This window comes from Schistocerca piceifrons, chromosome 5, assembly GCF_021461385.2.
Source record: "Schistocerca piceifrons isolate TAMUIC-IGC-003096 chromosome 5, iqSchPice1.1, whole genome shotgun sequence".
NCBI classification, from domain to species: domain Eukaryota; kingdom Metazoa; phylum Arthropoda; class Insecta; order Orthoptera; family Acrididae; genus Schistocerca; species Schistocerca piceifrons.
Genome location: NC_060142.1, coordinates 35865606 through 35879740, shown reverse-complemented (window position 1 = coordinate 35879740; position 14135 = coordinate 35865606). Strand labels below are relative to the sequence as shown.

Below are 14135 nucleotides of genomic sequence, written 5' to 3'. Positions count from 1 at the left end.
TATATTATCCTTTTCAGCATCTTGGATGCATGAGCTGTTAAGACGACTGTGCGATAATTCTCGCACTTGTCAGATCTTGCTACCTTCACAATTGTGTGGATGATGTTTTTCCAAAAGTCAGATGGTATGTTACCAGACCCATACATTCTACACACCAATGTGAATAGTTGTTTTGTTGCCACTTTCCTCAATAATTTTAGAAATTTAAATGGTATGTTATCAGTCCCTTCTGCCTTATTTGATCTTAAGTAGTCCATAGCTCTTTCAAATTCTGATTATAATACTGGATCCCCTATATTGTCTCTGTCGACTCCTGTTTCTTCATCTATTGTGTCATCAGACAAGTCTCGGAGAAGTCCTCTGCCTCATGGACACCTTCATTGTACTTTTTCCACCTATCCACTCTCTCCCCTACATTTAATAATCGAATTCCCATTGCACTCGATGTTACTGCCCTTGCTTTTGATTTCACCAATAGCTGTTTTGACTTTAATGTATGCCGAGATAGTCCTTCTGAGAGCATTTCTTTTTCACATTTTCCTGCAGCCATTTCATCGTAGCTTCCTATCACTTACTATTTGTGTCATTCGTAGGTGGTGGTGTCAATAGAAAATAACATTTTGATTTTGTTATTGAACTTGCAACATTAACAATGCTGGTACAGAATTAATCTTGAGTCTCTGTGATAGGATTTATGGTGTTGATTATTTCAGTTACAATGTTGCAAAATCTGAGACTCAGTAAATGTTAAACTGGCTCTTGCCATCCAGAACTGCAATCTGTCTACTAGGTTGTCACCACAGAGGCTGTACTTAAATTTGTGCAGATGACTTTCATTTACTTCTTGAGTATGTTTTGTCAGTTAACCCTCTGACTGCTGTGAACAAGTTAAGTAGTCATGCTCTGCAACTCCCAAGCTGCTGAGGATGCTGTTAAATTCAGCCTCTTGGGTTTAATTAATTGCTATTGATGTATGTACGCATCATGTTCTGCCATCCCCTCTTGTGACTGCAGATGAGGTACGTCTGTGTATCTGTGTTATGAAAAAAGTTTCAAGTATTCGTCGTATGACATATATGTCTCTTTGCGTGCTATCGTTTACAAAAATCCTCGTTTTGATGTGTTGAACTCCTTTATGAAGGCACAGAATTGTGCCCACTCACTTGACCACCCACCAGGTATAGAAACCAATATCTCAAAAATGAAATGAGATATGGTTGTGCTCTCAGTTTTAAATAAAATTTTGATATCTTATCTACATTTCATACACAGTGGTGTATAAGGTAAAATCAGTCATGTTCAAAGTACCTCTGCAAACTAGAATTTGGTGCAATGCTTTACTTAAATGTGATGCACTTCAATAACTATGACAAATAACGAAAAGAAATTCAGTCCTTTATTGAATTTTTTTTCAACAACAAAGCTTTGCTCACCACGCAATGCAGAGAACACATGTCGAGCAGTCAAAGGGTTAATATCAGTTATTTTGTGTTTTTGTACAAGATTTTTCAATTTTTTCCTTTATTTGCTTTCAGACTCGCAGTGCTAGTTCGTTAATCCAACAAGGAAAAATAAGTATTGTATCGTAAGTATAGTTTTTTACCCTTTTTATTTCACATTTAATTGTCTCCATTGATAATCTATTGGCCTGCAAACATTTTAGCCACTACTGGTTTTACCTTTCACCTAGGAACTGTATCGTATTTTTGCAAGTTTGCATTTAAGAAGACAAGCACTTGATGCTTCCCCCTTGTTACTATAGTTGTTTGACTAAATATATTCTTGTCTGTCTTTCCTGTCAGTTGTTTTTATCCCATCATGGACCTTCCATTCTTTGATTTTTCATATGAGTAAAGTTTTTTTTCCCTCAATAGTGTATGTAAATCAGTATGTAAGATTGAACATTTGTAAGGATACTCTAATTTAGTGTGTATTGGTGTAACAGTTTTATGTGTTAAAATGACTGTGTATTCTGCCACAAAAAACTTTTAATTTCAGATGCAATGTTGGTGATGCTGTGCTGGTAGTTTGGAATGAAGTTCACCGTAATTATCTCATTCTCCAAGAAACATCTACTCTGTATTTCCTGCATCAAGATTGCTTGGATATACTTGGCTTGCGTCCAAGTTCAGGTTAGTCACAAACATTCAGAGAAAGTGGTGAGTTTCTTCTTAGGCATTCTGGAGTTTCTTTCTGTACCAGTCAGTTTTATTGTGTTCTCTATAGTTTGCAAACCTTTGGAGATTTTAATTTTTGTTGTGGGTTTGCGGTAACAGAAGTTGTGTGGTAGAGGGGGGGGGGGGGGGGTGCTCCATTTGTTTTAAAGACGGTAATATGGGTGTAGTTCAGAATTATTCTGTAGCTTATACGGGGTGTTCAAAAAGTCTCTCCGCCGTGCCGTATGATTGTTAGCCGCACTTGCCGTATGATTGTTCACCTGCCTGGGTTTTTCAACGAAACAATAAATGCACAATGATACTGCAGTGATATTCTGTACTCATTCATAGAAGAACTTGTGTGAAGTGAAATACTGAATGGTTATTTTCAACGAGATGGTGCAACCGCGCATACAGCTCACGTTTCAGTGTCACTGCTTGCTGATGTTTTTGGTGATCGCATAATTTCACAGTCGCCTGACCTAACACCACTAGACTTTTTCTTCTGGGGTGCACTGAAAGCAAATGTCTATAAAAACCGTCCAAAATTCATCAATGAATTGAAAGCTGCAATATCCACATTCACTGCTTCTGTTACAGAAGAAATGTTACAGCTTGTGTTTGGAAACATGATTAGACGAATTGAATTGTTTATTCAACAACAGGGAGGACACTTTCAACATTTATTGTGAAAATTTGTAAGTAAAAATGAATATTCAAAAAATTAATTACTTGTATTTCACTGAGTTTCATTTCGGTGTATTCACTGTGGTGTATGGCACGCGTGGCTAACAATCACACGACACTGCGGAGAGACTTTTTGAACACCTTGTAGCATCACAGTAATGTGTAGCAAACATGTTGCACGATTTTCCTACCATGTTATTGAAATATTCATGTTGAGAATTAATTAAACAACTACATGTAACTTTAAAGCAAAACAACACTCTGATGGATACACATTTTGAGATTTCAGTCACATAGCTGAAAGTGATTCATTGTAACAACTTTATTAGATCACTTGTTGGGTCAAATTTTGCAGTTGGTTTTAAACTAATGTCCCAGTGAGCCACACACACAAAATTTTGAACATAGCAAAGAACTGGATGATAATGCAATATTAATTCTCTTTCTTGTCAGTCTGTGTTGGGGATAGGTGAGAAAATGGTTGGTAATACCTGACATCTCAGCAGCCCTGCAGGACTAAAGTGTTGTGTGGGGAGTATTGGAATGCGTTGCAGCTGGTAAGCAAGTGGATGGGCGTGGCTGGAGCAGAGAGAAAGGGGAGGAGGAGATGGACAGAGAGAGGGGGAGAAGTTGATGTGTGCATTGTGTGTGATATACGTGTACATGGATGAATCTGCAGATTAAAAATCTAATATTTATATAAGTAATTATTTAAATAAAAAATTTAATGTCATCTGAATGTTTAAAATCCATCGAGAACTTTCACAGACAAGACTAAAAACAGAACATAATTATTTAAATAAAAATGAATCTTAATATACGTCATTTTTAAGCAGATTAAAAAGTATAAAATAGTGCCTCCTTGCCTCACACAGATTTCTAATCCTGTTAGACAGTTCCGAAAATTTGTACTTTTGAATCTTTAATAGCTACGACAATACTTTGTAAGATTTATAATGAAAAATGTGGGGTGCATGCAGTAGATAATAGTTGGAAATAACTCTTCATGCATCAGTTATGTATTGCATGTGCACCACATTTTTTGTTGTACATCTTACAAGCACTGTCATAACTATTAAAAGCACAAATTTTCAGGGCTATCTGTATAGTGTTAGGAATGTGTATGGGGCTGAGAGAAATTATTTTATACTTTTTAGAACAATTTAAAAACACGATATATTAAAAAGTGTGTTTTTATTTACATAGTTATTTGGACTGATACTATTGCTGCAAACCTTCCAGCCATCCTCTAAATTTCTTGGAAACTGTTTTTGACTCTCTGAGTATGGCTGGTAAATGTGCTGCAGTAATATCAGTGCAAGAGTGAGCTACATTCAGCTTCAGGCCTGGATTGTCTCATTGATTACTCAGAGTATTAAGAAAATTCGAAGTTTCGTAAAAATAGTATGTATGTCTGTTGTCAAAAATCGCACAATGAAACAGTTAAACGGTGCTGTGTAATCTATTTTCAGTGCTGTACAATTTAGTTTCTTGTAAATGTTGATCCCAGTGCTTGGAACTTACAGTACATCTTAGATCTGAGAACTTATGCTGAAGTAAGAAATGTTGGACTGTGTACATTTAGAAAGGTCAGCATGCTGCAGCCAAAACATTTAAATTTTATGCCTTAGGACAACAATATCACATTTGTGAGCCATGTATTATACCAGAGATCTGCGTGGGCGATACAGGAATTGCACTTAAGAAGTAGAGATATGTTAGTCAACAGGAACCAGTGTGGCGCAACTAAATGTGTTGTGGTTCTCTCTGTACACCAAATGTCATGAGTTCTGCATATTTACCTTTACCAATAAAATTTGGATTTAACTTTTAGACTATTAACAAGAAGTGACTATTAAATATTTCGAACTACTGTGGTAGATGACTAACAATTTTATTCTCGTATAAGAGAGGTGTAATATGTTGAACACCCAAATTTTGTCCAGTTACCTCTTTCACAATTGACCATGGAGTTTTATTTTGTTCTGAGTGTTATTTATTCTTTTGGTATAATGGATTGTTTCTGCCCATCTGACGACATTCCTCAGCACTTCACAGCATTTCCTGTAGTGAAATTACGTTACAGGGCTCTGACTGTCCTCCGTATTATGATAGAGCTCCCATTTCCTCCTACATGATATTCTGATGCCATTAGTTACCTAAATTGGTTGCTTTTTAGTTTGCTTGACCACATGAAAATTTTAAATGGAAAAGAGTTATCAAAGAATGTGGTAAAGGTTGGAAGAAATTCATTTATATTTATCAGTCAAGTAGAGTTTCTGCCAAGGTTTCCCTTTGAGGATGGCTTTAAATGTCTGCACTGAAAGTTTGCTCATATTTTTAAATCCTTTACTGCAGGACATTCATTTTACTACCTGTGCATCATGATTTAGCTGGCCATTACAAATTTTTGTCATATTGTGCTCTTCACATTAATTGAACATGAAGCTGACTGACCATGAATCTGGTTGACTGTGAAGATATCTGTGATCACAATGTTTTTATTCTGAATTCTAGTTACAGAAGAATAGGAACAGTCTGCCTATATACTTGTCAAGTCATATGGTGGCATGTACTGTTGTGAGTTTGTTAGCTGGTAATTCCTTCAAGTTCACTCAAAATGGCTGTTAATAGCTGATATCTGGATATGCAATAATATTAATAATAATAAACAGTGGTATAGAGACTGACTGCTGTGTTCCTAATCTTCCAGAAATTGAAGTAACTCCATTCTCGTGAGAATTCATTGGGATGTTTAAATTAAAATCCTCACACAAAATCAGCTTCATGTCTTTATTAAGAACTGAGCTTAGCACAGCATAAAGTCTAAATGGGAAAACTCTTGTCTTCTGAGCTGCAGGAAATGCACAGGGCTTTTATAAAAAGTATTTTCCTTGAAAATTCAAACTCTCCTGCATGACCTTCAAATATTTGGTGTTAGAGTTTTGGTATGTCAACTCTTTTAAATGAAACATTACTCGTAGTATAAATGGCTACACCTCTGTTCTGTAATGAACTGCTTGCATACAAATCAGATACGATGTACTGCTCCAAAGGAAGCCTTAGTATTTCTTCGTTATGTAAATGAGACTCTCAGATACAAGTTATGTCAGTGTCAAGGTCTATTAGCGATCGTCTACTTATTTTTTAGTGCCAGTATTATGAAAAGGATAGATTGCTACTCACCACATAGAGATGATGTTGAGTCATGGACAGGCACAACAAAATGGCTGATAAATATGTGAGCTTTTGGTCAAAAGACCTTTTTCTAAAGTAAACACACAATGTGCGTGCACACACAAACATACATTCACGCCACTACAACTCGCACATGAGCACTGTCTCTGGCCACCAAGGCCAGACTGCGAGCAACTGCACATGATGAAAGAAGCAATCTAGGTGGTAGGGGTAAGGAAAAGCTGGGGCAGGGAGGGGGAGGGATAGCAGGGTAGGGGTGAGTGACAGTAAAATTGTGCAGTCCGCACCTAGCTGTCCTACCTTGTTCCCACCATGTCCCTGAACTTTCCCCCAAGCAGCACTTCTCAGTACCCCACCCCTACCCTGCTATCCCTAACCCTCCCTGCCCCAGCCTTTTCCTTAACCCCATCATCCAGACTGCTCTTCCATGCACAATTTATCACAGTCTGTCATGTGTGAGTTGTGCTTGTGTGACTGTGTATTTGTTGTCTACTTCAGAAAGCTCACATATTTAGCAGTCTTTTTATCGTGTCTCTCTGCTACTCAGCATGTCCCTTGTATGGTGAGTAGCAATATATCCTTTTCATAATATTGTCATTGTTCCGTCCTGGATTTTCCATTGTTTAATTTTTATTTTCATAAATATTTTAATGAAGTAAGCTTATTATGCCTTCTGGTCTGCATCCCCTGTTCACTGAACTAATTTCCAGTATTAAAAGGAGCCTTCCTTAAGCAGTGATACCTCCTACATCGTCCTAAAGAAAGGTTTATCCTCTCTACCAAGTTATCACTGGCATTTGGCTTTGAGTGAGCTCAGATCAACTTATTATACTGTCACTTACAAACTTTGCCATAAATTTTGCCACCATCTCTCTTCCCAATCTCCCTCAGGTGTAGACCATGCCTAGTTTAGCCTGACCTATGAATACTCACAAATGGCACCTGTCTGTACCTTCTCAAATCCTGTATTAACACACACCATAGTACTATTGGAATGGGGTTGATTGTAATGCAGGATCTCCGGATAACACTAGTGGACCAAATTTGAGCAACAGTCATGCCCAAGTCGCTGCCTGTAACATCAGCCTAGTATCTCCTACTATGACTATTCCCAGCCTTTACTGCTATTACCTGAGCCTCTTCAGTAAAATCCTTGTAGTAGGAGAGCCCACAACCAAAAGTTTTGACTTAAAGCAATACAGCAGAAACCACATAAAATCAGGAGATTTCACTGCCCTAAACCAGAATACAGTAATTTTAGAATTGTAACAGACCATCTGAAAATCTCTTTTACTAGTAGATTTACGTCAGTTATTGCGCAAAAATCGTTATTCAGAAGAATGTGAGCACCTCCCATTTTGAGACTGTTACGAAAGTGTTAAAAATTTTGCCAGTTGGTAACAAAGCATTACATCAGAAATCTGTTGGATATGATAAAATTAGTTTTTCAGATACAGAAAAAATTGGTATCTGACAAATTTAGTGCTGCATCGTACTAATCAGACAATTTTCTGATAGTAAAAAAACCTTACAGGATCATATTTAATGGTATGAAAGTCTTTGTTACAAGCCAGTGAATAAGCTGCAGCTCCCAAGATCAGTTTGGATTTCGTAGAAATATTGGAACATGCAAGGCAATACCAATACTACAACTTGCCTTAGAAGATAGATTAATGAAAGGCAAACCTATGTTTCTAGCAATTTGTAGACTTAGAGAAAGCTTTTGACAATGTTGACTGGAATACTCTCTTTCAAATTCTGAAGGTGAAGGTGGTAAAGTATAGGGAGTGAAAGGCTATTTACAATTTGTACAGAAACTATATGCCAGTTGTAAGAGTGTAGGGGCATGAAAGGGAAGCAGTGGTTGAGAAGGGAGTGAAACAGGGTTGTTGCCTCTCCCCGACGTTATTCAATCTGTATATTGAGCAAGCAGTAAAGGAAACAAAAGAAAAATTTGGAGTAGGAATTAAAATCCATGGAGAAGAAATAAAAACTTTGAGATTTGCCGATGACATTGTAATTCTGTCAGAGACAGCAAAGGATGTGGAAGAGCAGCTGAACGGAATGGACAGTACTGGAAAGGAGGACATAAGATGAACATCAACAAAAGCAAAACGAGGATAATGGAATGTGGTCAAATTAAATCAGGCGATGCTGAGAAAATTAAATTAGGAAATGAAACACTTAAAGTTGTAGAGGAGTTTTGGTATTTGGGCAATAAAATAACGGATGATGGTCAAAGTAGGGAGGATATAAAATGTAGACTGGCAATGGCGAGAAAAGCGTTTCTGAAGAAGAGAAATTCATTAACACCGAGTATAGACTTAAGTCGCGGGAAATATTTTCTGAAAGTATTTGTATGGAATGAAGCCATGTATGGAAGTGAAACAAGGACGATAAACAGTTTAGAAGATAATAGAAGCTTTTGAAATGTGGTACTATAGAAGAATGCTGAAGATTAGGTGGCTAACTCAGGTAACTAATGAGGAGGTACTGAATAGAACTGGAGAGAAAAGAAATTTGTGGCACAACCTGACTAGAAGAAGGGATTGGTTGGTAGGACACATTCGGAGACATTGAAGTATCATCAGTTTAGTCCTGGAGGGAATTGTGGGGGGCAAATATCATTGAGGGAGACCAAGAGGCAAATATAATAAGCGGATCCTGAAGGATATAAGTTGCAGTAGTTATTCGGAGATGAAGAGGCGTGCACAGGGTTGAGCAGCATGGAGAGCTGCATCAAACCAGTCTTCGGACTGAAGACAACAACAAAAGCTAAAAATCGTACAGTGAAGTTTATGATAGATAATACCTTTTGTGGATGTTGAATCTTCATCTAAAAGAACATTGCTCATTTCTGGTAGTTGGCAGCTGGAAAATCACGAAAAATTATAATGTCCCTGATTGTCATTCTATCAGAAATAAATGGGGTTAGACCTGTTACATTTTTTTGTATGAGTGTTGCTCCATATTTGTGAAATATATATGTTTTTAATAAATACTACGGCAGATCTGTTTTACACAGCAGTAGATTGCAAGGGTTAGAATTAGATGAATCCAGATTTAGAGATGTAGAAGAATGTTCACTTTTCATTTTATATGTTTGTGTAAAAATGTTTAATCTAACCGAAATAACATTATTAATTTTTCTTGATTTTATAATCTGCAGATGAATTCTTCTAAGACAGTCACTACATTCCTGTTATCACGAGTATATGTTCCTAAATCTGTGAAAGCCTTCTGGTAGCATGTAAAATTTTTCAGCATTGTCAGTAGCCTTTCTTTTCCCTTGTGATAGAATGCAGCATTGTAACCGAAACTGATCCTAGCATGAAAAGCAGGTTAAGATTTTGCTAGAGCAATCAGATTGTTTCATGCAGGTGCAAAACATTAGTGTAACAGCGGGAATTACAAATGCCAAAAACCATCTAAATCTTTACTGAAGTTGTAAAAGTTCCATATTCCTAAGCACTATCATGAAAATGTCAGTGTTGAATATTGAATAATTACGTGACCTCATTAACTAATTTGACAAACATGGTAAACAATCTTGGTATTTGTCTTCTCGTGTTCTTGGCAAGTTAGCTCCTCTTTCATTGTTTGATTAACAATACCATGACAGTATTCATAGTGCATGTCATGATTAATATGGATAGTTTTGTTTGCTATAATCTGTGCCATGTGCTGTTGTGACCAATTAATAATTAAAAATTAAACCAGAGCTTATTTATACTTCATATTGTTGCATTCATGAGACATGATTCAAGGGACAAGAGCATAACAAGTAAATAGCAGTTTTCAACATCGGGGAGTTAAACTGTGGCACGTTCTTTTCATTTTTGAATGTATATGTAACGTAAGAATTTCTGAAAACACTAATTCAGCAATCCTTATAACCATTCAGAATTTTAAAAAGTAAATTGAACTCAGTGGCTGTGGTGGTTTGTTGCCAGTTTTGAAAATTTGCTCAGCCAAATACTTCACGTAAAATGTCTGAAAACAAACATTTTGATGATAAAATGACAGAATCTATGTACATTTTTAATATGAGATGTATTGTGATAATACTATCTGCACTTTTTTTTGACATTGCAGAAATGGACCCACATGGAGCTGTGACGTTTTTGACCATTACTGCCCACTAGTCAGGTTCATAGTCATCTAATTTAACCATTTCATACGGTTTTGGCCATAAAGCAACAAATCATGCTTTTGGTTATGGGCTCTTGTAGTATTATACAAGACCTTCAAGAGTTTTGTCACCTTATTGAGCCCAGCACCTGGTTTAAAAATTCTGTTGAATTGGTAGTCATTACCTAATGTCTCCTGCAACATTGCTGTAGTCCGATGAGACTGTTACCTAGATCTGGAATCCTCTCCTCTTCAATTTTGCTTTCTAACTTAGGCTTCCTGACAATGGTGGGAGTCTGCTATGTCTTACTTACTCCTGTAACTACTGGAGGCTCCTTTCCACATGACTCTTGACAGCTGGCTAAACCTATTCTTAACATTCAAAATGAAACTATGAGAGTATGTTCAGTTCCTAATGGCTTTGTTGTCAGCTGCCAGTTCCCACTTCTCCACCCTCAGCCTCTGTAGCCCCACTTAGCTCTTGTCTAGCATCCTCTAACTGTGCCTGGAGGACACACAATCTCACTTCCTGCTCAACTACTGAGTCTATTCCTGCTACATGCCCTGCAGCTCCAGGAGAAGACTTTGCTAAGTTCCCCCACTTGCTTTCCTGCTACATTCACCCCAGTGAAACACCTTGTTATACAGTTGACACCATACCCCACAACGCACTAACCTACAACCATTTATGCACTTCTTACTCGTGGTCACACAATCCCAGTTGCAGGTTTCCTCTCCAGCGGCTTCCAGAGACAACAAAAAAAAATTTTTTTCTGTATTTTATATAATTATTGACCAAATTTAAAACTGTAAAATGCTCACCACCAGTATTAGAGATTGAGATCACTTAGCACCCTCCAACAAACTTGACAAATAATTTGAAACCTTTTTGAAACTTTCTCTCTTGCTGACACTTGTTTGATGATTTGCACTATCCCCTAAAGCTAAGTAAAGATGAACTTAAAAAGGAAGATGTAAACAGGTCGCTGTGTGATAACCTGACCCATGGAGGCATGTTAACAACTGCAGAGGCCCAAGGCACCACATGAGACAGCTGCTGGAAAGAGGGTCACATCCCCAGACAGTGGTGGCTGTCGAGGTGGCGACAGTGGTGAAAGTGTGTTAACTTCCATTGGCTCTGGAACTGGAACAGACGGTGCAAGGCCCATGGGACTTGGAGGCAGCAATGGCCGCTGCAACCAGGCGGGCACAGAATCTGAAAGCTTGAAGCCTGTGGCAATATCACACAATTCACAAGGATGAATTTGATTCTGGTGGCTCCTCAGCATTTCTCATGGTCCTGCAGGAGAAGCATAGAACCTTGAGGAAAACCTACAGTGGTGCCTCACTCCCAGCACCTGCATCCACCATGCAATATGTGTGATATTTTGCGTGTCTCTGGGCGTGATACTTTGCATGTCTGGGCGGAACGGGCACAGTCCGCCAGGGTGGGTGCAGAAACTGAAACAAGGGGTGGTGCTGCCAATGTAAAACTCCACCGGCGGTAGTCCGTTGCATGGCTGGCAGCAGTAGGAGGACAAGAGTAGCAACAGAGCTTGATTCCATGTGTGGGAGGCACCAGATTCATCCATCTGGTGCTTAAATGTTCATACACAAAGTGTTCAGCTTTGCTGGTGGATTGTGGGTGGAACTCTGCACTCACGATATCGTTGATGCTGGAGGTGGTGTGAAACTATTCAAACTCAGTAGCAACAAACTGAGGTCTGTTGTCAGTTACAATCACTTCAGGCAGTCGCTCAGGCGAAAGGTTGACGACAAGGCCTGGATAGTGAAATTAGCTGTAGTAGAGAGCATAGGAACCATGAAGGGAAATTTGCTGTAAGTGTAACAACGACGAGCTGATCTGTAGTCCAGTAAGGACCCACAAAATCCAAGTTCAGACATTGCCCAGGCACTCAAGGTTTGGGCCATTCAAAGAACTGCCGAGGCTGGGCTGACTATTGTTCAGCACAGGCTCTGAGAAGTCAACTGCTCAATCTGTGCATCCAGGCAGTGTCAAGTGCAATGATGTTTGATACAAATGATGGCCCGATTACTTTGATGTAGCAAATGAAGCACATCAGGCACGAGAGCATGTGGACCCACAATATGTGACTGATCGTTACTGATGCGAAGCAAAATGACACACTGGTGCACTGCAAGAGTGCACCAATTGGCAGAATATCGGTGAACCACAGAGCTATGAATTGGTCTGGCTGAATACAGCCAACCAGTATGAATGAGTGCAACAGAATCTGCAAATCAGGATCCATAACTGTGTCCTGGACAATTTTCTGGTGATTCAGTGGAAAACTATACAACACATCTGTGTCGTGTGCATCAGTGTATCTACAAGAAGCAGAGGACTTGTTAAATGTTGAATCTGGGCTAAGAGGCAGGTGAGAAAGAACATCCGTGTTGACATGTTTGGAAGTGGGCTGACACACAATGTCATAATGGTAATTTGACAAAAGAGCAGCCCACCATTGCAGTTTCTATGCTTTGTGTGTTGAGACTGACTGAGAAGGGGTAAACAAAGATTGTAGGGGTTTATGATCAGTCACCAAGGAAAATTTTCTGCCTAAAAGATACTGGTGAAACTTAGAGATGCCATAGACAATAGCGAGAGGCTCCTTTCCAATTCGTGACTAATTACCCTTAGCTTTGTCTGACAGTTTCAAAGCAATGGCAGTCAGCCTTTCAGCAGCACCAAATTTATGTGACACAGTTGCGCCGACACTGTAAGAGGAAGCATCCGCAGCCAAGACCAGAGGTTTGGCTTTATTACAATGAACAAGGCATCAGTCACCAACCGAAGCATCTTTCAATTTCTGGAAAGTGGACTGACACTTTTGTGACCGAACAAAAAGAACATTCTTCCATGTGAGATCACCTGCAGACAACACTTGAAAGAGAGTGTGATAATTGTTAATGTGTTCATTAGGAGTCCAGCCTCAGATGACAATTTCATCTAAATTATTTGAGTAAAAAGGAACTTTTGCGGTCATATGCCTCAGGAAGTGCTGAAAAATGGCAAGCCCAGGAGCACTGCCAAATGGTGGTCTCAAAAATTTATGGAGACCCAGATGAGTGTTAACCACAGACATGTTATGACTGCTTGTCCAATGGTATTTGCAAGTAAGTTTCATGCAAATCAGTTTTGAAAAAGCAATGATTGGCATCCATTTTATCCATCAGTTCCTCCAGGCACAGTAAGAGATAACTGTCAGTGATTGAGGATTCACAGTTTCCTTAAAATCAGTGCACAAGTGGAGTCTGCTGGACAGCTTTGTCAGACTAAGAAGAGGGGATGCCCAGTGATTAGCAGTAATGAGTGCTATGGCCCCACTGTCTTGCAAAGCAGCAAGTTCCTGAGCCACCCGTTCTCAAAGAGCCTGAGGGTCAGGATGAGCTCTAACAAAATGTGGCTGTGTATTACCATTCACTTTGACACGGACAACAAAACTATTGACTTTCCCAAAATCCTCAGAAAACAAATCGTGAAATTCTACTCATAGCTTAGCAACACTGTCTCGAGGATTGAAGGAAGTACGCTGTCCTAAATGCTTAACCCAAAACAAACCAAAAGAGTTTTGACCAAAAATATTGGCACTCTCTTGGGAGGAAAGCACTGTAAATGCCACTGTCTTTATCAAATGTCTGAAAGTTGCAGGAAAGTTACAAGTGCCCAAAACAGGAATGTCTTGGTCGTTACATGATGTCACTGTATTATGTGACGTGCCAACTAAGGTTTGCCAAGCAATCCATAAGTGTAACGATTGAGCAAAGTCATTGAAACTCCAGTGACCAGTTGCAAATGGACCGATTGTCCAGCAGTAGTTAGAGACACAAATAGTTTGTTGTCCTCACATAGGCTGTAGATGAGTTGGGAACAGCTGTTATAGTGTTGTTTTGCACTAGTGATGCTGTGGGACTCTGAAACACAGTACACATTTTTTGTGA

General features: G+C 38.9%; 1 protein-coding gene across 4 annotated transcripts in view; it reads left to right on the top strand.

The window, feature by feature from the left end:
- LOC124797852 (RB1-inducible coiled-coil protein 1) overlaps nucleotides 1-14135 on the top strand; it is a 338295-nt gene that overhangs the window by 310872 nt on the left and 13288 nt on the right. For all 4 annotated transcript variants that reach the window (XM_047260916.1, XM_047260918.1, XM_047260917.1 and 1 more), the window contains exons 19-20: nucleotides 1536-1585; nucleotides 1999-2132. In XM_047260916.1, coding sequence (XP_047116872.1) covers nucleotides 1536-1585; nucleotides 1999-2132 — 184 coding nt within the window. The remainder of the gene's footprint in view (nucleotides 1-1535; nucleotides 1586-1998; nucleotides 2133-14135) is intronic.